The sequence below is a fragment of the Lutra lutra genome, chromosome 3 (genome assembly GCF_902655055.1).
Source record: "Lutra lutra chromosome 3, mLutLut1.2, whole genome shotgun sequence".
NCBI lineage: Eukaryota > Metazoa > Chordata > Mammalia > Carnivora > Mustelidae > Lutra > Lutra lutra.
Window position 1 is genome coordinate 58,284,807 of NC_062280.1, and position 24,059 is coordinate 58,308,865.

At 41.8% G+C, this 24,059-nt stretch overlaps 1 protein-coding gene across 10 annotated transcripts in view; it reads right to left on the bottom strand.

Annotated features, from left to right (window-relative positions):
- Positions 1-24,059, bottom strand: part of RBMS1 (RNA binding motif single stranded interacting protein 1) — a 213,570-nt gene that overhangs the window by 119,061 nt on the left and 70,450 nt on the right. Inside the window, exons 1-2 of one of the 10 annotated variants that reach the window (XM_047721897.1) lie at positions 20,806-20,889; positions 14,514-14,616 (exon numbers count right to left, since the gene is read on the bottom strand). The exons of 5 other annotated variants lie outside the window; for them this stretch is intronic. In XM_047721897.1, coding sequence (XP_047577853.1) covers positions 14,514-14,519 — 6 coding nt within the window. In that variant the 5' untranslated portion in view covers positions 14,520-14,616; positions 20,806-20,889. Of the gene's footprint in view, positions 1-13,400; positions 13,844-14,513; positions 14,617-20,805; positions 20,890-24,059 lie in introns of those variants that run through there. 4 more of the 10 variants (XM_047721899.1, XM_047721898.1, XM_047721892.1 and 1 more) reach the window with 4 other exon arrangements.

A 24,059-nucleotide genomic window follows, 5' to 3' on the forward strand; every position in this document is an offset into this window, starting at 1 on the left:
TTGTAAAGCCTTCACTGTGGTTTCTTCTATACGGGAACTTAACCTAGAAACCACAGAGCAAATTTTGCATGCTGTAATAAGTCAGGCAGGAAGGGGCAAAAAAAATATGTAAATTTGTCTACCCACAGCCAATTATACCAAAAAAAAAAAAAAAAAAAAAAAAAAGGACAAGACAAATTTAGAGGGCAAAAGAGGGCATTAATAATTAGAATATGTGGGTTTTCTAGATCACTGATATCCTAAACTAGGTTGATTCCCAAGTCAGTAATCATGACTTTCATAAATGCTCTAAGAAGCAATAAAATAGATGGAAAAATTAAACTTGAGAGAAGAAATTAAAAACAAAAGAGATGATAGTTGGCAGATACCTGTTTTTGTCTGAAAATAACATGCAACATACCATCCCCAAGAGCCTACTTATTCAGAAAATGATTTAAAAAAAAAACAAAAAACCAAAAAGACAAAACAAAGCAAACAAAAAAAAAAACCCTCATCTGAAAACACCAGTACAAGAATGTGCCATACCTGGAAAAGCCAAGACTTTCACGGCGAGGTGACAGAGAACTAAGAGTCTGAAGATGGAGGCTCTTCAAGCTTTAAGACTTTGGACAAATCACTCAGCATCTCTGGATTTTCGTTTCCTTGTGGGAGGGTCAAAGAGGTTGTACTAGATAATGTCTAAGATCTTTCCCAACTCCAAATGCAAAAGGCTCCTTAAATAAGTGTCTCTCAAACATCCCCACAGAATACAGATGATATATATTCTAGGACTAAGTAGTTCTATGATGAAATAATCCTAGGAAACAATGAAATGCACAAAGTTGGACAAATGTCTTCACTGCAGGATTCTCAGACTTTTTCATGCTAATTCATACTGTTACTCTCCAAGGCAAATACTACATAGTATGTAGTGTTCCCCAAGTTTCTTTGAACACCAAATATTTTCATTCCTGGAATACTTTCAACACTTAATAGGATCCTAGTATCTCAGCGTACACAATTTGGGAAAAGCAGTTTTAAACAATAAACTTCATGAATTTAAAATCAGATGCTGAAAGAAGCAAAACGATCACATAATAGTTGAGAGCATCCATTTCAGGAACTGTAATAACATCTCTGTAGTGTTGACATGTCACAGAGCACTTTATCTTACGTTAACTCATTGACCCTCCACTCTAGAAGCCAGGGACGGAAATAAGCATCATTTCCTTTTTACCAATGAGAATGGAGTTTCACTTCTAGATATTTCTCATCACAAACTGTTTTCTGCTAATGAACACAATGACCAATCCTCCACCACTATCATCATTTCAGGCTTTGCCTGAGCCATCCTCTAAGGTCCTCTTGTGCAAATGGACTTAGAGGACACTCCAAGGAAGGAGGAAGCAGACAGAGCCCCTGTGCCAAGTACTGTGTCAAGTGCTGTCACATGTGTGACTTCACCTGATCATCTCAGTAACATGATGTAACTATTATATCTAGTTTTGCCATTGAGGAAATTAAGACCAAGAGTGTTTACGAAATGCATTTACTGGGGCTCCTGGGTGGCTCAGTCGGTTAAGTGGCTGCCTTCGGCTCAGGTCATGATCTCAGGGTCCTGGGATTGAGCCCCACATCAGGCTCCCTGCTCAGCAGAGAGCCTGTTTCTCCCTCTCCCTCTGTCTGCCTCTCTGCCTACTTGTGTTCTGTCAAATAAAAATCAGTAAAATCTTGGTGGGGGCGGGGGAATGCATTCATTATTACTGTGAACTAAGAAGCGAGGAAGTTGGGATCCATACCCATGTCCACCTTTTTTTCTGTAAAAGCAACATATGAGCTCCTTCCTGCTGGGGGAGTGGAGAGAGAAGCCCTGGAAGCTGGTAAAAACCCCCGCTCTATGTCATTCTCTCTGAGATTTGGGTTGAACAACTTATACCATCCAAATCTGTGAAAGACGGATAAGAGGAAATATCTCACAGAGGTGTTGCAGAAGAATGACAATGTAATGTAAAAGGACCCAGCCTTATGCCCAGAGCATACACAGTGCTCAGCAAACATTACACCCTTCCCTTTAGAAAGGGTGAGAAGTAATTAGAAAAGATAGTTCAGATGCTAAGGTACTAAATAGAACCAAAGGCAGAGAGAGACAAATAGGTATCTCTGAAACGGTGTGTAAAGGTTTCTGGAGGAGGGGTCTTACCAAAGTGGTGATAGTAAGGAAGAGAGCTCTGATAAAGCCAGAAATCCATCCCATATCCTGCTCTGAGGTCGAAGAAGAAACTGGGGACTAGTACTTCCTAAAGAGGAGAAGAAAAGGAAGGAAGGAAGGAAGGCAGGAGTGATAGATTTGGGATCCGCACAAACTGGCACCTTTTTTTTCTTTAAAGGCAACTTAAGATGTTTTGAAGTAGTTTGACAGTGTATTTTAAAACTTAAGTTGGGCTTGTGGTTCAGTTAAAAAAAATTAGTGTTTTATTTTGGTTTGTGGTTCATGGTTCGTTGAAGTCTGTTTGAAATATGATTTGATTTACACAAATATTTTAATAGTAGAGACAGGGAGGTATAAATTCTACGAGAGTCACATCTTCCTAAGAGTGTAAGCACCTGAGCATTTAGTCCAGACATACACACATGGTCTGAGTTCTCCCAACAGCTGCACAAGGTAACATCCCAGAAATACTCTACCTTCAAGATCGTGAACCCAGAATCTCCTCTCACATTTCTCCTTCCCTCACTCCCAGAGATTTCTCTTTATCACAATCTGCATGCCCCTCTGCGTTCTCACAGTTCATTATCTCTATTTCACGGGGACTCCTTAATCGTCATAACAAGGCTCTCAATTTTTACACCTATTCACCTTAGCAATGCCAAACCCTCTTTACCCAGATTCTCTCCCTCCATTTATTGCTGGAAAAGGGTCAAAATATCTTGCCAGCTGAGACCACTGAACTCCCGGGGGCCCTCACCTTAGCTCAGTCATCTTTTTACTCATCTCAATTTGAATATTCACCAAATTCCCAAAAGCAATTATTCCCAATCTTTTGTCATGTTCTTTAAGCCTAGAATTACACTCCCCCCACCCCCAGGTTGTTGCTTTTTTTTTTCTTTTCCAGTCTTTACAGATGACCAACCTTCTTACTTTTTTTTTTTTTTTTAATTAATTTGACAGAGAGAGAGATCACAAGCAGGCAGAGAGGCAGGCAGAGAAAGGGCGGAAGCAGGCTCCCCACCAAGCAGACAGCCTGATGCGGAGCTCGATCCCAGGACCCTGAGATCACGACCTAAGCTGAAGGCAGAGGCTTTTACTCACTGAGCCACCCAGGTGCCAACCCTCTTACTGAAATGGAAGTTTTTAAAAGACTGGGCGTCACTGCTCAACTAACCTCCTCCTTCCAGTATCACTGCCCGAAACTCACTCAGATCCCCTTCCTTTAAGACTAACCCGGCCTCAAACTTTATCTTAAAGACCTAGTTCCAACTATTCCTTCTGTTTTCTACTACCTTGCTCTACCCTCCCCATCCAGTCAGCTACTAAGATAATCTTGCCTCAAGGCTGTCTGAAGAGACTCCTTCCTCTGGATACCAGATTTCTCTAAAGACACACCCTCCTCACTCATTCACTCCTTAAACCCTCTGGAATGTGCTTTCTACATCCCCCATCCCTACCTGCCCTTCCTGGCCCCACCACACACAGACTACTCTACTGAAACTTCCGTTTCAAAGGCTTTCAAAGACCTCCCAATGGATATTTCCAATAGCCTTTTACTCAGCCTTTGTCTTCCCTGATCTCCAGGAAACAGGGAACAGAGCTGACCCTCATTTCTTGAAGCTTTGTTATTCTCGGGCTTCTGTGACACTGGGTTCCCCCAACATTTTGCCATTTCTTTCCCCTTCCCTTTACCAAAGGCTCATCTTCCTCCTTCCCACTACAGAATTTGTTTCCCTAGGTCTGTCTAGCCTCTTCTGGGCACGTTCTCTCCCTGGAGTGCTTCTACCTATTCCCAGCGCGCCATCTCTTAAGTTTCAGGATACTCCCTGAGCTTGGGGCCTGCAGCTCCAGCTCTGCCTGGGAAGGGTAGTGATGTGCGACTCATGGAGCCAAATTAAAGTGGCCAAACCAAGCTCACTGCCTTTCCTCAGAAATGTTCAGGGTGGTGGAATGAATACTCTAACCTCTTAAGCACCCTATCCACCCATCTTCCATAGTGGACGTGGGAGATCTTTTAACAAAAGGAATGGAGTTGCTACACTACAGGTGTACATATACATGTACTAGCCAGAAAAAGATGTGCTGTATAAGTGCTCCACTCCAAAGAATGTGGGAATCCAGGCCAAACGTGAAAATCCATGCACCCATATGACACAGCCTTTATGCTGACTTCAGTGCAATCCCAGGGGAGCAGTAAAAAAAAAAAAAAAAAAAAAAAAATGTTTATAACAATCTCCTGGATGCAAAATGAGTTCTTATAGTGCTTCACACTGTGGGCGCTCCTAGCCCCTTAGGCTGGGCAATTCTCCCTTAATGAGTCTGAGTTGCACATGGAAGGGCCTTTTGCATCTCTGGTGTCTGAACACTGAGTATCAGTAAAATTTACCACTTGCCCTGCCCTGATTTAACACATTAAAAAAAAGTAGGAAATCCCTGTATCAGAATGACTGGGTTCTTTCTTATGTGAGTCCAGAACCAGCAAGGCTGTGCTAACTTTTCATTTTCCTAATCATCTAAAACTGGAAACCTAGGACCCTCTTTTACTAAGCACCGTCCACATCTAGTCACCAGCCAAATCTTGTCAATTCTTTGTGTATAATCTTAAATCTGTCTCATCCAATACTTCCACATTACCACTATTCTTTTTCACAGCTTTATTTCAACTGGGCACTACCTTCTAAACTCAGGCTCTCTCATCCAGCCATTCTAGCAAGCAAGCTGTAACCTATACCCGCCTCCCCGCCTTCCAGCCTCTATCCTGCATTTTGGCTACCTTGAATTACTCACTCTTCACCTAATATATTAAGCCCATGCTTTCTATCTTCAAATCTTTGTTGTCCCGTCCCTTTCGCCTGAAACGTCAGTTTCCATGATGTAACCCACAATCCCATGCCTTGAGTTAGAAATTTGACATCATCTTTAAGTTCTCTGTTTCCTTGCATATGTGGTCATAAACTATTTTGGAGGACACAGATCCCTTTGGCACACTGATGAAAGCTAGGAACCTCTCCTCAGGTAAGAGCTAATACGTGCAACATTTTATACACAATTTACATATTCAAATGTCTATAAAATTTGGTCATCCCTCTTTTCCACAATTTAACTGCCTTCTTCTGTCCTATCTCACAGGTGTTTTAACAGCTAGCTAACTGATTTCCCTGCTCAGCCTCTCCCCTGAGGAGCAACAGTGTACCCCTGAATGCCACCAGCTAACTTCCTACAGAAGGATGGCTGTCCCCAAAATGACTTAATTTATGTTACACACTCAATATTACTTAACTCAGTGTTTTGGAGTCAAACTTCCAGTCAAACCAAAAAAAACATACCCTTTCCCTTGGAATTGGTCTGATGCATTTGACCTATAAAACTGAGAATAGAGAGAGAGAAAGTAGAGGCAAAGTCATTTCTAGAATCCTTCATGAGGTAGGACTGGTTTGATCATAAATGGTCTTCCAAAAGGGCCAGTTTTAGGCAGTTCCCTGAGCAGGAGAGAGATCTTGTCTTAGGAACAGGGATGAAAGGAAATTCTGCGCAATGGGAATGACACGAAGAAAAAAATGTGATGTAATAACCTGAGATCATACAAAACATGAAGGTCCATATTTGCACCCAACCTACACACACAGCACCAAAACAATGAGACTTCAACAGATTCTGTAAAGTGATGCATCAGCTAACACAGTAAAAACCCAACAAGGCAACAGAGCTTTCCTTTCTCTCTCTCCCTTAGCCTCCACCTCTTCCTTCCTCCCTCAGGCTCTCTCCTCCTCTCACTGCGAAGCCTTGCAGCCTCCACTGTACACATCTAAAACTCCCCTGATGTACTAAAAATCCCCCTGGGTTACACAGCAACAACAGCCTGTGAGGTGCTGACATTATCTGTACGGCGTCTCTCTTACAGAAACCTCATGTTCCAGGATAAATTAAAGACGCCTGTAAAGAAGCCACCACCTCGGGGCGCCTGGGTGGCTCAGTGGGTTAGGGCCGCTGCCTTCGGCTCAGGTCATGATCCCAGAGTCCTGGGATCGAGCCCCGCATCGGGCTCTCTAATCAGCAGGGAGCCTGCTTCCCTTCCTCTCTCTCTCTGCCTGCCTCTCTGCCTACTTGTGATCTCTGTCAAATAAAATAAATAAAATCTTTAAAAAAAAAAAAGAAGCCACCACCTCCCACACCGCTGCCCTTTCAGAAAGCGTCACTAAACAGGAAGTATGGGATGAAGAGAGTCAGGAGTATTCATATCAAAACGAATCCAAAGGATTCTGATATAAGGAGCACGACAAGGTCGGCTCTTCACTTTCAATGTGGAAATGAAACACAGGGGACCTTATCTGTCCACAAAACAGCTATATTTAAGTGCAGCTGGAAGTCAAATGAAAACAGACAACACTGGTCAATTTCTCAGTATTTAGGATAGTCACTTCCTGAAAAGTAATCTAGAATATGAAATTTCATATATGTAAGTCCATTTCCCCCTTATTGACTCATGAAGATTAACCGGTGTCCCCCAAAATGTCTTAAAAACAGTTTTAAAACATCAAAATATAGAAGGCCTGTTTGGTCTATATAAAATAGGAAAGTAATAAGTTCATAAATATAAAAACTATCCATCAGTAAATAGATGACTTCCAAAAAGATGGTATTAGGAGTTTGCAGTAAAAAGAAGAATGGAAATTCATAAAGAATAGGAAAGGACATCTCAAAGCTCAGGCATAGAACCCGGGAGTGCCTAAGTGCTACTGGCTGAAATTCTCAATGACGTGAATGTCTTGGATGTGACAATTTGTAGACATTAAAATAATATGATTTTCTAAATTTTTTTCTTCACTTTTTTTCTCAAAAACCGAACTATGTATTTATTGTGGGAATCAGGAAACACTGGAAGGTCGAAAAAATGTAAACAATCCCTAAAAATAAGTCACTCGTGATCCTACCTACCAACAGAGGAAAATATTTGTTAATATTTTGGCAATTTTCCTCCAGTCCTTTTTTTTTAATGTACTTTTGAGACTGTAATGTATGCATGATTAACAAATACGAATATATATCTCTGTCAAATAAAGAAAATCTTAAAAAAAAAATACGAATATAATCTTTCCTAGCTTACACTTTATTGTTTGAAATTCCATATGTTTAAATAAGCAAAGCAGAACCAAAATACAACTCTATTTATTAGGGTAGCTCACTCTGATCTCACACCAGGTTTTGTTGTCACTGCTGCCACTCACTACATGCTAAATAAGAATAGCCATATTGATTCATTTCTTGAACACAGAACTTAGTTTGTCCCATTTAATTTTTTCACCTGTCTTTATTCCAGAAAATGCTTGCCTCCTTACCTCACGGCCCGGCCCGTCTATCCTATTTTAAAATTTATTAAGCTTTTAGAATGTGTTAAGCAAAGCATTCTCTACAGATGAGATTAAAAACAAACACCCACCAAACACCTACAGATGTTCAAGGACAAAAAAAAAAAAAAAAATGTTTATTTTTTTCTGAGTAATGCAAAGATGGCATCTTTGAAAACCAAATATACAAACAAGACAAAGGAAAGAATTCAGGAAATCATCATGCATATGCTAATAATCGTGTCTGTTTTCAAGAAAATTAAAAGGTAAAAATTCTCATTGATAAGAGTCACCAGTGCTCTTTTTCTTCGTTCTCCAATCATATATTTGCATAAAGCAGAGCGGATTGAGAGGTTTTCTTTCCCCAAAGAGAAAGAAAGCACTCTCCGCTAATAAGAGCATGACATGGGAATACTTGTTTTAAAATACGGTGGAGTGCACTCTTCTCCTTTGTGGTTCTTTCTTTCTCTCTCTCCTTCCAACGGTGGAGGAGTCTCATCTTCAAGCTATAGGTCCTTACCCATCTGAAGGCTGCCCCCCACTTTCTAAACATAGTCCATTCTTAGAGGCTGTGTCAAGGTCTCCCAGGATCACACAGAGCCTCCTAGGACCACTCGCCGTTGCTTGCTCCATGGGGACATTAACAATAACAGCACCTCAGAAGGACTGACGGCAACAACCCTGCAGAATGGGCACTACCATCCTTCCTTAACGGAAAGGGAGGCTTAGTGAAAACAGCATGCAAGTGACAGAGCCAGAACTTAAGCCAGTGTCTTTCAATTAGGTTGAAGGACCTATATAAAGAAGGTACAGTGTGAAATCTGCATCATCATCAGGGTTCAAAGTATACGTTAAGAGGCAAAATGTTTGTGGAAAAAGAAGGGGAAATATGGTTTATAATTATGATTTTTTTATAACTAGTTTTAAAAAGTGAACTGGGTTCCTGGGAGATGGACCTGCTGGACTGAGCGAATAAAAATACACAGTACCATGCAATACTTGGGACACACGGATATAAGAAATTATTCACTGCTTACAGGAAATTCAAATCGAACTTGGCATCCTGGATGTTACCTGACAACCCTAGAGTAAAGACCTTTATGAGACAAACAAACAAAAACACTAATAAATTACAGAGCTACACTTCTCAGAGCTGAAATCTGGGACGCTCTGTGCGCCACATGTTTTTGGGAGGCCAAGGAAAGGGAAGTGTAGTCGGTCTCCAGCTGTTCTTAGCTGGGCTTCCTTCTCTTTTTCCTGGTAGCAGACCCAGCCCTTGATGCCAGAGACTTAGCTTTCGCCAACTAGGCCATTTAATAAATTCATGGTCTCACAATTCCTGACCCCTTCTCCTTTATATGAATGTTGAGAAGATTAAATATAATTGAGGTTGAGAGGGAATATCATCCATAGATCTTCACATACTTATTTTTTGTGGAGTGCTTTGGAAATATATTATCAGAAACCTGGGCAAGACAGACTACCCGCCCCCACCCTCACACCCCACCCCCCCTACGCCCTACAACCAAGAACAGGCTTGAAAAGTATTGCCAATATGTGGTGAGCCCAGCTGATATCAGTCCCTAAATGGAAGAAAGAACAAAAACAAGAAATATGTTCAAAATCTGAAGCGAACTACAGTAAATGTAGTGAACCGCCAAAAGGGGTACCCAGCAGAGAAAGGGGGTAATCACAGATGGAGAAGTCTATAGTTTTCAAATGGCTATTGATACATATTGAAAGCACAGCTCCTTGATTCATAAACACTACTGAATCACCAACACACTGAGATAGCCTAATGTAAAAGAAAGGGAAGACCCTACCTGTGCATTCTGATTTAGTTTTCTGCTCTCTTCCCCTCAACTGCCAGTCTCTGTGGCCTGAGCATGTTTACCTTTTTCCCAAACATTTACCTTACCTTCTTGTCAAAACGACAAACTGGGAGCAGCTCAGACAGTGTTCATTTAAATATTTCTATGCACAACTTTAATCTTCAAACTTAACAAAACCCCAATCTAGCACACATCGATGGCTGTGAGCAGAAAGTGCTTGAAGAGGATTAATCAACAGCTCTGTATGTCATCCTGCAACAAGGCCAAACACTGAATCACTGCTGGATTCTTCACGTGCAGCTACACCCAGTTAATCTTGAAGAAAGCAGCAAACTATGTAAATCTACTTAAACTGGGGAGGATAAGTACTTCACTTGTCAAAAGTTAGCAACATTTAACAAGTACGGCTATTAGCTGGCCCTGTCATTTGTAAAGAGAGAGAAAGACAGACACACACACACACACACACACACACACACACACACACACACGAAAATTCTTGCACCCACTCCTCTACCTCAAAGGCCCCATGGCAAACCAGGACGGCATACAGCAAGAAAGGAATTGCTACATGCTACAATTTGTAAAAACTAATTTCTATGACATAACTGAGTCAACTACTCCGAGAAAGTCGTTCTAAAACTGACGTCAGAAAATGTGGAAAAGTGGCTTGTAAAAGAAGTCAAAGCAAAATGGAAATATGTTTTCTGTATTTAAAGCCTTTAACATAAAGCTATTTTTTTTCTTTTGAAACACAATAAAGTATGTTCATAACTACAGAAGTCCTGATAAGTGGCTTTTGTTTAGGTTGCGGAGCATTTTCCTACAAGCAGATTGGATATGCTTAAGGAATATCATGTGTCTGAAAGGCTCAGTCAACAATCCTAGGATGTATACACACTTCTCTACCAAGGCTTGAACAAGCCATCTTTGTCTAGATACTGCCTACTGGGTTATCAGTTCACTCACAAGTGTCTCACTTTGACCTGAGCCAAGCAGGTGTATTTCTAATGTGCTCAGAGGCCTGTGATGCAGGAAAATCCTGTTTATCCGAGATGATGCCAGAGATCAGTGCTCTTTGATGCCCTCCATCTACTACACGGGGCAGGAGGGGGACAAGCACCACCTATCTCTGCTTGAACTGAAACTAGCTGACTCCAACACATGTCAAATATAAAGTTTTTAAAAAAGAGGTTCTATAGTCATTCACTGAAGCAATACTTGGGTTTTCAAACAAGTATCACGAACCCATCATGCATATCATCCATTTACTTTACCCTTCACTTTCAACCTCACAACCTCCACCCTCCCCCTCAAAAAAAAAAAAAAAAAAAAAAGCTAGGAGGAATCCCTAAACTGGACTTCTGACATGAAAAAGGCAATGAGCAGTGATGCGGATGAACTCTGTACGAGTTTCTATTGAGATGTGCACGTAAGCAGGCGATTGCAATGTGATGGTTTTAAGAGCTTGACTGCCAGGGTCCAAATCCCGGCTCTGCACTTTGGGTTGTACAGACTGGACAGTTACTTAATCTATGCCTCAGTTTCCTCCACTGTAAAGCAGATAGTCCTGTTTCATAGGACTGTCAAGATGACTAAAATTAGTTAATCCACCTAAAGCACTTAGAACATCAACCAGCAGGCAGCAAGGTGCTCAGTGATGGTAGGCTACTGCTAACACACACAAATAAAAAACCAAAAAACAAAAAACTATCATTTCCCCATCTTTTTCCAAAGGTGATTTTTAGGTATTCCTCACATTCCATTTTTTTCCTCAGGCAAATTATCTGAAATCAGCTCCAAAGAGCTGCTTATATATTTGCAGATTAAAATCAAACCACATTGTACACCTAAAATTCACCTATTCTTTCATCAAAATGAACAATACAAACCAAAAGGTGCAAGCTTAACATCACAAAATCTTATAAAAAGCATTAATGAGACTTCCCGTTTAGACTAAGCCAGGATGAGATCACAAAGTCACTCATGGTAACCAGGTCCCCACGCTGGAAGTGTGCTTTCCCAGTGAATGGCTAAATACTAACAAAAGAAGCCTTTGACTCAAATACCACTGGTACCCGGGGTCTTGTGTCTGTATAATGCCTACACATTCATTTCTTTCTTTGCCTATAGAAAAAAGAAAGTCTGTTTGTTTTTCTGATTCAGTCAGTCCTTTTAGTCTCTGAATCTAAGGAGAGCCCAGTGAAAAGAAGAGCATCTTATCAGCGTGCTCCAGACCAGCAGGCTGTCCCCCTCCACACACAAAACCTCCAGCCCCTCATAGCAAAAGGGCCTCGCCCTCAGAGCCTTTTCCCCATTTCAGAGCTAACACCCCGCCGGGTTTTGACAACAAATAAACGAGTACACAAGGCCTTTAACATAATTAGCCATCTTTTCAGGTACAGAGGGGTGGGTGGAGGAGGAGGGTTCAGGAGAAGAATATTGAAAACTGGCCTCACTGATGAAGTTGATGAAAGTGTGCTGGGTCCGAGCGCTTTATTTTAAATGAGGCTACGTGAAGTGAGTTTAGAGATGCCTGGTTTTCAATCTAGACAATTTTAGCATATACTTCAGACAAGTCAGAAATGCAGATTTTTTCTTCATGGAAAAAAGAAAAAAAAAAAGCTCTTTTTATGCCAGGTAAAAGTTGCATTGACTTGGACAGCAAAGGCACACAGACCAGGGTGTTTACTGCCTTTTCGAGGGAAAGCTAACAAGTAAAAGAACCAAAGACCAGAAAACAATACTTTTTGACACCGTCACTGTTAGACCAAATTAGCCCTACTCTCAGATATACGTATGCTAAGACAGAACCCCCACCAAATGACTTTGAGAACAAAAAGGACTACCTATGATCAATAATCCTATGAATGTCTTTAGGAAAGCCACCAGGCATCCCTGTCATCTGTCATGATCTTAACAGCTATGGTCTGCATGGAAGGATGGAGTTCGCTTGTATCATCATTGGGATAATAACTTAATTGATTTGTCTCCGTGGCTAAGGATGTAGACAAGAGATTTATTATGGAAGAAAAATATCTGCAATCGTGTTTTTGTTTTCTCAACAAGCATCTTGCCGCTGACCTCTAAATCAGTTTAACCTTTTCTAAACAGACCTGCACATTTTTTACATAATTTAAAGCTAGGTTTTGTTATTGCTGCTGCTGAAAGGCTCTGTGAAATTTATCACAACATGGCTTCAGTAACCTTCTTTTAAAAACAAAGATGAAAAACAAAACAAAAGGCCAAAACTATAAGCTCCCAGCTCCACTCCTTTTCCCGGCAGGGGATTTCGATCTAACCACTAAAGTGCCTTTGGAGTTCAATCTGTTAAAAAATGTATGAAACGGTATTAAAATAGGAAAAGGCATGTGTATGACTCAGGCTTATCCAAGTATCTCTGCAACTAGGGTGTCACAGGATTTCCCTGTGCTTCTGAAAACTGAAAACCCTGAGAAAGTGACAGAAGTTCCTGTTTCGTCTCTCTTTTTTAAATATATATATATATATATATATATACACATATATATATATATATATATATATATATGGGGGGGCGCGCGCGAACAGACACAGACACACAGAAACACACACACAAACTGGTCTTCCGGGTTTGCTATGAATCAGGCAGGTTCTTTCAGGTTCTGAGTGAAGATTGTTGCAAACCGATGTTACGACGTATTATCGTACTCTCTACACACAAAGGTTTCGGGCCGGGGGGGGGGGGGGGGAGGAGGAAAAAAACAAACTTGTTGCAGAGCTGGGAGAAGCCCCTGGCCCCGCGCGCTGCGCTCTCGCCGCCTCTCCGCCCCTTCCCCTTCCTCCACATCCCACCCGGCGCGGCCGGCAGAGACGAGGGCATCTCCCCTGCTAAGGTCACCGGTCCGAGCCGTCCCCGCGGGCCGCCTCCTTCGGAAACAAGGTCACCGCCCAGTCCGGTCCCTCCGAGGAGGAGAGCGGTGCCTGGCCGAGCGCTGGCGCCCTTTGTAAAGCTGGGCGGCCGGCTTCGGCGCGGCATCCCGGCCGCCGCCTCACCTGCTTGCGATAGGGCGTCCTGCAGTTGCTGCTGCCCCCGGGGTTGCCGCTGCTGCTGGGGAAGATCATCGCGGCGGGCGCGGGCGGCGGGCGCGGGTGCAGGGCAGCCTCGCCGCGAGGGGGAGGGCGCAGGAGGGGCCGGCCCGGGCCGCGGCGCTCTGGGAACTCCCTCTCGCCGCGAGGCGGCAGCCGGCGGGGGCTGCAGCTCGGGCTGACTTCTCCTCCGCCCTCGACCTCCGGACTCGCCTAAAAGTGCGGCGCGACGGCGGCGGCGGTGGGCGAGACTCGGGCAGCTCGGGCGGCCGCCGCCCTGCGTGCCATGGACGAGAGTTCGCGCGCGGAGCTGGCGCCGCCGCGGACTCTACCGGCGGCAGCGGAGGAGCAGCGCCGCCGCGTCCCCACCTACCGCGGCCTCAACCACCGCCCCGAGAGCGCGCCGGCCGGGGGCGGGGAGGCGGCCGCGCACCGCCTCGCGCCGCGCCCAGGCCCACCCGCGCCTCCTCGCCCGCCCTCTGGGCGTCGCGCCCGCAGCCCAGCCAGCCGATCTGCCCCCGCTCGCTCCCTCCCGGGCTTGGGGCCGGGGCCGGGGCCGCGCCGCCGAGAGAGCCGCCGGCGCCCCCGCTCCGTGCAATGGTTGGGTCTGGCTCCCCGCGTGCCGCACATTCCTTGGAGTAGCCACCCCCCTCCTCTTTTCTTTTTTCCACCTCGGCTCTTTGCCTAAGCACCAGCGGGAGCTTTGCACCCCTGCTCGAAGTCCCATTTAAGGGTATGGCTTCGAGGAGCACCCAGACACCTGGGTAGCAACTGAACCAGTCCCGGGTCTTCTCTCTTTTCTTTCATCCTGGCTAACTCCCCACCACCCCCGACCCCAGTCTTCCCAAAAAGGTGCCAGCAACCACTCCTACTTCAACCAACAAACCAGCCTTCCGTCAAACCTCTGCAACTCGGCGTTCTCCCAAATCACAACGCTAAAATTTTAGCATTGGAAAACAGGTGTACACTACCCACCCTCTCACAGCAAGTACGGATGGTAAAGTTCTGTACTTCACTCCCATGCCAGAGTTTACCAGTTTACCTTCAAATTAACAATATCAAATAGCGAAAATCACTTACGGCCATTGGGTTGGTAAGACTTCCTTTAAACCGAATAGTGGAATCCTGCTATACGTTAAACTACAGATGCCACCGAATGTGTTCTATTGAAGGGACACAGAAACTGCAAAAAGGAGACAAAGGGAGGAGGCTGTTTCCTTTGTTTCCCAGTTGAAATTATCCAAGGCGGCTCAAGATGCCCCCTTTCTTGATCACTTTCAAGTCGGGTGTATGAAGCCTCGAACATGTGCATTGCGGAAGGCCTCTACAGCAAGTCCTACAGGCAGACCCCACAGGGTCTGGTAGGCTTGCCATCTTTCATGTTGGCCTGTTCAGCAGTATTACAGGGTAGTATCACAGCGGTATTACAAAGTTCTTCCCCTGGCCTCTGGCCTCTAACACCTTGGAAAGAGCCATCTGCCATGATAATGAAAAATCCTAACTCCTCTAAGAAGTGGGCACTTAACTTCTGGCTGCCATAAGGAAAACAAAAAGTGTCCCCTAGAGTCTTTTAGTCTTTAGCTGGGGCTATTTGATCTCAGAGTTCTGAGTTTGAGCCCCATGTTGGGTGTAGAGATTACAAAACAAGTAAACAAACAAATTAAAAAAAAAAAAAAGGTGTGGCTATTCAAAGGTTTTTCCAGCAGCAAGGAACTGAAACATCTTAGATAACCTGCTGGTGACTTCGCCACCATATTCCACCTCCATATTCCAAGATGCACCTAATATTCTCCAGCAAAAATGATGAGAACTAGCAAGTCTCGCCTAATTAAAAACAACTATATACACAAAACATGCATATATGTAATTCCTAATTCTTTCCATTAAAAATAAAAAGCACCAACAAATGAAATTATTCTAGGTACACCATGGACAAGTAAAAACTTGCTAGATACACAGAAACATATCCGTCCTTTAAAGTGATTTAAATAAACACAGCACAACTAACATTCAGTTGCATGTTAATATTATATATATGCCAGAACTATTTCCTATAACTCAATGAGTTTACGATTGTTTCAGCTGCTGCTTTGCTGCCTCGCATCATAGGATGCTTTACTGCAAGTTATCAACCACAGGTATAAACCATAAAGTGTTAGGTAGAACTGTTCAAGTTATAGGTACCTTTTCCTGAGAACTTAATGCCCAGGACCCCAGAAGTTCAGACCTATCATCTATGGAAAAAAAATTCCATGTACAACCTCAGTTGCCATGACTGGTCTCTTAGGAAACCACAATCTAAACCACAAAGAACAGCATAGATTAATTTTTCTATGGCTCTGCTCTAAGTTCACAATACTTTTGATGTTGTGCTATTCTAGAATGCTAAGATGTGATTTGATATCCTGCAACAGTTTTATAAGGATAAGGCAAATTTTCAAGTAATAACAAAATTTAAATTAGAATACTAAAATATACTAACAATACTTTATACGAAGTATACTAAGAATACATTAGTATTCTTATTAAATGTAAATAATATTTAAGACTCTTTTGAAGAATAAAAAAGATATCAAAATACCAAAAAATATATATATATAGTGTCCTATAAAGATGAATGACAATCAAGAAAAGAACACAAGGCATATATTTTTAAAAACAATGTCTACCAGTCAGGGTCCAAAAGTTCCAGACTTAGGTAGGTGCCATACTCTTAACTAAGTAAAGCACTATAAAGAAAAGAGAAGACAGCCTCAAAGACTATAAAATGTAATGAAATCACTAAAGCCCAAATGATTCCAACCTAAGAGAAATAACAGAAATATGAAATCATGTGTGTATATATAATCCATTATAGATAGTCACAAGCGCTTAGTTGTAAATGATTACAGGGATAGATCTTAGTGAGATTCATCTGGGAATGTTTATTAACCTTTGAAACAAATACGTTTTAAAACACACAAAGCAAGGAAACATTCCAGAGAAACTTCAAGTTATCATGGGAAGAATAGGGCTTTGGAATCTGTCCTGTAAATGCTCCTTCTCCCGAAAGGGAAACTGAGACTTAGCCGTCCAGGCAGACCTACAACACCCTCCACCCCCAGCTCAGCTGGTGGGTAAAGTTATGGGAATCTGACCCACGAGCAGCCAATCCAGAGACAGGCCAGTGACCTGTGACATGGATGGGATAGAAAAAATGAACAGAGCCAATCAGATTCTCACCCTTGGGAATCTGATTCAGAAAATTCCAAGAGCTGGACTAGTTAGGAAAGGGGCAGAAACTGCAACAGTGCCAGGGGGTAGAGTTGAGGCCACGAAAAGCCAAAACCATATGCAAGCCAAGGTTATGAAGAAGCAGAAACTATGAGTAAACAGGAAGCTGCCTGGCAGCAAGCAGAGAGTAAAGCAGATGCCAGGAGCGGGTGAGCACTTGGCCGTGAGATGGTGAAGGGAGCAGCAGTCCCCAGAGCTGCTTTGGCTTCCAACAGCCCCTCCGTGTGTATACTTAACCCCACACCCCCCTTCTTCAGATGGCTTAAGTGAATCTGGATTTCGCAATCCAAGGAACAAAATTTAAATAGCCGAATAGATCTGGCTCCACATTTCAGCTTCTCACTTACTAGGCACATGGCTTGGGGCAAGTGAGTTAACCTCTCCCAGTCCCAGACTCCTCACAGATTGTCTTAAGTATACATACGGTGTAACAACAAAAGCGCCAAACTCAACAAATGGCAGCTGTTATTACTGTTTTTCCAGGTTTGATAGCAGTGGTTTGTAGATTTAAGTGGGGGTACCGTATACATAACTGATACCTAGGACGTCTGGCTGACCATCAAAGAGCGGGAGCAAGGGTATAGATGGAATTGACAACAAGTGAAAGGGGCTTTCTGAGTCTGTGTACACCACAGACTTAACTTTCAGAGGTTAAAAAAAAAAAAAAGTGTGGCAAAAGGTCTGTTTCAATAGCCTAGGTGCCTTCGAGTTTTTCTCCCGCATTTGTTTTTGTCCCATTTCCTTTAAGGAAGTTCTGTGTTGGACTGGGACCATTTCGGTATGAATGGGAAGACCATGGGCAGCATGAGAGAATACACTCTGTAAGGCAGGAGGAGTCTGCGAAGGAGGCTAATAAGGACTGAGCAATCTCGGTAGAGGAGAGGAGACCCCCGACCTCCAAGCATTTGTAGACCTGGAATTTGAGCACCTGAACTTAGGAGACACTTGTCCCAAGAAACAATCTGAAAATGTGACTCTCATTTATAAATCATTGACAACAACCCTGTGAAGTGGGAAGGGAGAAAAGGCTCCATTTACGGATGACAGGGAAGAAAGCAGGACTGGCTGACCTATCAATTGCTAGTTAAGTAGCAAACAAGTGTTAACACTGAGACCCAGCTCCGGTTAAAAGACTTCACCCTGTGCTCCTTTAACTCTATAATGCTGTCTCCCCACAAAGCCTTATAAATAATGCTTCAGTTCCTAGGTGAGTACTGTAACCCCTACAGCACCCGAGTTACTATACAGTAATAAAACAACGCATTAAGTGGTAAGTCCCAGCCAAGTGGTCTGGATAAGTACATGCTATGGGAGTCTGCCAGAGAGAAAGATAATATGGGATATATGACATGGGTGTGCGAAGCTCTGACGAACACATGTTTTGTTTGAGAGACATTTAGAAAGAAGCATTATGCAGATGACCAGAAAAACAGACTTTAAGATAGAGGGCTTGGATGAGACAGCCAGTGGATTTGGGGCAATAGCTGCTGAAATCATGGCTAATCGATGAACTCCCAGAAGGGAACAGAAGACAAAAAGTCAACAGGCTAGGAAACCCCCTCATTCCAACACACACATTACTGAGCCACGCTGAAGAGAGGAGCCTTTGAATGAAATTATTACAAAGAAAGTACAGTGAGGAAGCTCAGCTTTGAAAGAAGAAAAAAAAAATGGGGGCAAAGAAGATGTCCAAGGAGGTAAGAACAGAACATCTCTATCAACAAAAGAACAAATCTATAGCAGGTTTCTAGCCCTCTATCACTGCTAAAGCATTTCAGGCGTCTTATTTTATTTAGATCACATTAAAAACAGAAAGGACTTGAGGAAAAACTCATCCAACAGTATTTCAAATTACAATCTTTAATGAATAAAATATAATCACATGGTATTGGTTAGTATAAGCAGTTCACACTAAAAAATTGTTTACATTTGAGAGTCTCTATGTTTAAAAGCTCACAAAAACTCCGGCTCCCAACAAAAAGAGAAAGAGGGGGGAAAAAAAAGGAAAGAAAAAATATGAGGTCAGCAGATTCTTTAAATTTCTATTCTTTCCTGGTACAAAATAAGAGTTGATAAAGCACCCAATTTCAAAAGTAGCTGCAATATTTTCTATTATTTACTATTTTGCTTTTTAAAAAATCTACGATCCTTATTCCAGACTTAAAGCCTCCCTAGGCACACATAAAATCATATGATAGAAAAATGAAACCACTATAATAAAACTATAGCTCTATAGCTAAAATCCTAGAATGCATACAGAACATAAACATACCCCTATTCTGTAGAGTCTGACCACAAGCAATAATCCAATGATTCTTAAATCTATTCTGGGGAACCAAACCCAACAGGTTTTGCCCTACTACTGCTTCCCTGCATGGACTAATAAATAATAGGTGTCATTTATTGAGTAACTACTATACTCCAGGCACTATCTCAGCATGTCCCCTGCCCTGCCTCCCTCTCTCTTTCGCACACACACATGCACAACGAAAGAACACTTATCCCACTTTACTGAAAATAAAACTGAAGTACTGAAGCTTGGAGGCTTAAGGTACTTTCCCAAGGCCTAATACATGATGAAACTAGGGAGTTTGAACTCAGGTCTCTCTGACTCCAAAGCCCCCTGCCTCCAATAACACTAAAAATGGTTATTATAACTCTTAGCTAAGGGTCAAGTCCAAACCCCATGGGGGGAAACTTAAGAGACTAAGACTAAGCATGTGTCTTCCCCAGTCACCATCTATGTGACCTCAGACCCCCTCACTTAAAAAAGGATATGGGGGTGTTCTTTCTCTGTCTCAAATGAATGAATAAAAAAAAATCTTAAAAAAAAAAAAAGGATACAGACAATGTTGAATTTTCATTCAGTTGAATATGAAGGCAAGCTTTTTAAAATTAGAATATACAGTTAATAGTACAGCTATATATTCTCACCTAACCTAGTTCCTAAATCTCTTTTAACTGATGGTTACTAAGATATAACTTTTTTCTTGAACCAGTTTCATTTTCTGGGCTAGTTGGTAGGATGGAGTTGGGAGAGATACAGAAAGAACTACCTTCTAGAAGCTGGGGTGGTGACAATGTGGAAGGTACTTCCAGAAACATGCACTGGAACTGAAAACATATTTTCCCTTGAAAGTAGCAGGAGACCATATTAGTGATCAGTTTCATTGGGGGATTTATAGATGCTTATAAGTCAACTAAGATCCTAATCATTATTTAGGACACTTCTCTCTATGGCAAAACATCCTCCAAATCTGAAGCAAATCACTTACACTAAAAAACATTTACACTAAAAAACTAAAAAACTTTTAGTATTAAAAAAACACTAAAATAATCTGTTCATAAATTAGTTATCACCCTGCTCTTATAGAATAGCTAATAAGGGGCGCCTGGGCAGATCAGTTAGTTTAAGCATCTGCCTTCGGCTCAGTCATGAACCCAGGGTCCTGGGATGGAGCCCCATACTGGGCTCCCTGCACCGTAGGGAGCCTGCTTCTCCCTCTCCCTCTGCCTACCACTCCCCCTGCTTGTGTGCGCTTGCTCTCTCTCTCTCTGTCAAATAAATAAATAAAATCTTAAATTAAAAAAAAGAATAGTTAATAAAATTCAAAGCTTTCTCATATTTCTGGAACCACGGCTCTCTATAAGTTAAATTTCTTTTCCAAAGTTTTTCTATAAAAATAGCTATATGGTGGGGCACCTGGGTGGCTAAGTCAGTTAAGCAGCTGTCTTTGACTCAGATCATGATCCCAGGGTCCTGGAATTGAGGACTGCATCAGGCTCCCTGCTCAGTGGAGAGCCTGCTTCCCCCTCTCCCTCTGCCTGCTGCTCTACCTACTCGTGCTCTCTACTACTGTCAAATAAATAAATAAATAAAATATTTTAAAAATAATAGCTATATAGGTTCTTATTCTTATAAAAAAAATCTGGGACAGGGTAAGGCTATATGAATTAAAAATTCAAGATTTTTGTCTCTATTTTATACCACATTGAATTTACATCAAATTCTATAAAATAAAAGAGTGTCAATTATTTAGAAAACAGGACAAAGAGCTCCAGTTTTCATTTATTGTGGATTACGGTTCTCCTAAATTACCTGGATGGATGCCTCAATCCTCTATCTTCTTTAACTGTGGAAATCTATTTTTGGAACTGTTATTCTCCATTTCTATAGCAAGCCCATAAGAAAACAAGGGCTTATTTTCAGAATACTTTGAGATAATTCAATGAACTGTCCATGAATTAGAGTCAACTGTACGAATTATGGAAGATATGAGATGATCTTTGAAATTACAGTTTCCCTAAAAGATAGAAGTAATCATCCACTGTGTGAGAGCAAGGAAAAGGGCTGAGGTGAGCAAGGGAAGGGCTGCTGTGCCATGGAAAGAGCCATCACAACTGTCTCTTGTTACCTGGGAAGAGACAGAAAGGACTTAGGGAATCAAGAGAATTTGTAGAAAACTAGAGACCCCCCCCTCCCAAAAATCTTGAAATCATGAAAAACAAAACTAGAACCTGGAATGACCGTCTCCTTCTCATGAGTAAAAATCAGCTGCTGAATGACAACTTTGAAGAGTACACAGTAAACAGCTGTCCATGGAACACAAAAAAAACCCCTCCTGTAAGCTCACACTGTCAAAAGGTTATTCTAAGACTCTCCTAAATGTCTGGGGGACATAACCAATGTTTACTCAAAACCTGGGATCCATAGCACAAATGAGGTTTTAAAAGCATTTAAAACCACAGAAGGAAAAAACCCCAATGAAACCATTTCCTTTCTCTTCCGTTGCTACGATTACCATTAAACGATGCCTATTTCACCTGAACAGGAGGGTGACAGGACAGTTAATGATGTCCTTTAAGAAAATAGGAATGCTGAGAAGGTTTACATTCTCTACTGAATTATAAATGTAAAGGTTCAAACAAGAGAATAAAGTATTAGAAATGAATTTCTATTCAGTTGAGTATGTACCATGGCAAATTTTCCAACATCAGAATATTTAGTTTAAAATTCTGGAATGGGCTAAAAACAGAGCTTATTATAAAAATTCCCCACCCAACGTGTCCTTAAGAATGACTTGTTCTGGGTTATCTAATACACTTAACTCATGGGGCAAACAGATGACAAACCTGTCGCAAATTGATACTCCCCAAGCGAAGACAAGGCGAATGAGGAAATTCTGATGTTGTCAGGACAATATGACTGATCATGACATCAGCAATTCCTAATTCCAAACTATAAAGAACACTCCCAGAATGCTGACAACATATTAAATAGATCCTCCCAGAACCACCCTCCTTTCAGCTTCCTACCTAATACTTGATCTAATAGCAAATATGATAATGTTTCAAATAAAGGATTATGAAGTGTTAAAATCCTGTTAAATTCTTATGATATGTAACTGTGTTAAAGTCTCAGGGAAGGAGGCAGGGCCACTTTTTTTTTGAACAGGTAAGACAGCCTCGGGTAGGTTAAACAACAAGCCCAAGGTCATGAAGCCGGGAAATAGAGAATCTCAGGGTTGGAAAGGATTATTAAGGGTCAGGCCCTGTGCCTGGCATATAATAATCATTCACTAAGTATTGCAATAATGGAAAGACTGCTACTGTCTCTCTTCGGACACCCTGACCAAAAATGAGTGCATTCTATCTATCCATATTTAGCCATATCTATTACAAATTTCTCAGTTAAATGGTCTCCAACTCTAACCCTATGTATCACAGTCCTACCCCAGAACTAGTCTATGTCTTCTATAGATTGTATAGTGTTTTTTTCTTGGTGATTCCACACTTCCTTACTCATAAAAGTGAGGGAAGAATCCTCTTATTTTGAGCCTTAACAATCTTATAAGATTGCTTTAAAAGTCTGTAAATCTCTGATGAGTTTCTTAATCCACTGTCCTGTGTAGAATAGGTTTTCTTAGAGTCATGAATGGATGAGGCAAGCCAGCCTTCTTATACACACACTCACACACACACACACACACACACACACACACACACGAGTCGCTGAAATGAGGATTTTCACGCATTTTTCAAAACCATGACCGTCTGAAGTTAGAAAGGGAGTGATCAAATCTTATAAAGAATAAGTTTTATAGAATATAGTAAACATGATGAGTTTTCATCTTAATTTTTAAATCACTTGGGATCCCTTATAAGAGGGAGTGTAAGAAACGAATCATTCTGCATTTGCATGTGTCTTATTAAGGAAACAGGAGTCCGCAACCAAATGGTTTCTCTTGACCTAAAGTATTACTGTCAGAATAAATCTTCTTGCTTTACTTTTTGGGGAAAAGAGAAATGTTCTACTCCTCTCTCTGAGATCAGCGTCCTATAAATATTTGGATATAAATGGTGTGTCATGAATCTAAGACGCCACTAATTAGAAGATGTGTGACAACTCCTGACACATTCCCATTTGAAAAAAATGGACAACAGTAATTATCAGACATCATAAATTAGAAGACGGATTCTGATTTCAGAGATGCTGAAATGTGAAAAAGGTGAGTCTTAGACTCTGTCTACATGGCATACAGGTGCATGAGCACCATGAATACAAAGGCACACACATGTCTTTTCATTCACAGCCTAGGATGAAGACGTACGTTTTTTCACTCATTTTCAACCTTCCTAAGAACTAGGAGTTACTAAGAGGTTACAAGTAAACGACTCACAGACTGAGTTTTTCCAAGGAGATCTGACCGTGTGTCTTAACGACTAGTGGGGAGCAGTCTCTACAAGTCCGAATGAGAAACTTTACCCTCATCTAACAAAGGCATCCATCCCAGAGGAACAAGCTGAACTATCTACCTCCCTCCTCAGCCATCTCCCCACAATCATATCGAATTACACCCACAGTGTTTTATCCAGTGCATTTATGTAATAAGAAAGCATAAAGGGGGATGAACCTAAATCTGTAGATACTGATCAGACTTCTCCATTCCGTACTTCTTGCTATTAGTGCTTTAAAGTTGTCAGTTGCAAAGAGAACTTGAGAACATTCATCCTGTACTGCTACTTCTTTAGCAGGTTGTAGTCACACGGATGCCTGCACACACACGTGCACACACATTCCAAAGATTGGGCGTCAGTGCCATTTTGGTGCTCAGCGTCAATTCAAACCTATGAGGCTCTCAAACAGATTTCCATCTTTTGGCAGGAAATGGAATGCCAGCTCTCAGTCTTCCTCTGGCTTTAGATTGGAAAAGCAATTTTCCATGAATCGGAGAAATCAGACATTAAAAAAAAAAAACATTTAAAATGCTATCATAATCCTTAAAATTGATACAAAATTACAAAGTGAATCAAAAACAATAACTTAGCAGATAAGATGACCCCACTATTGAG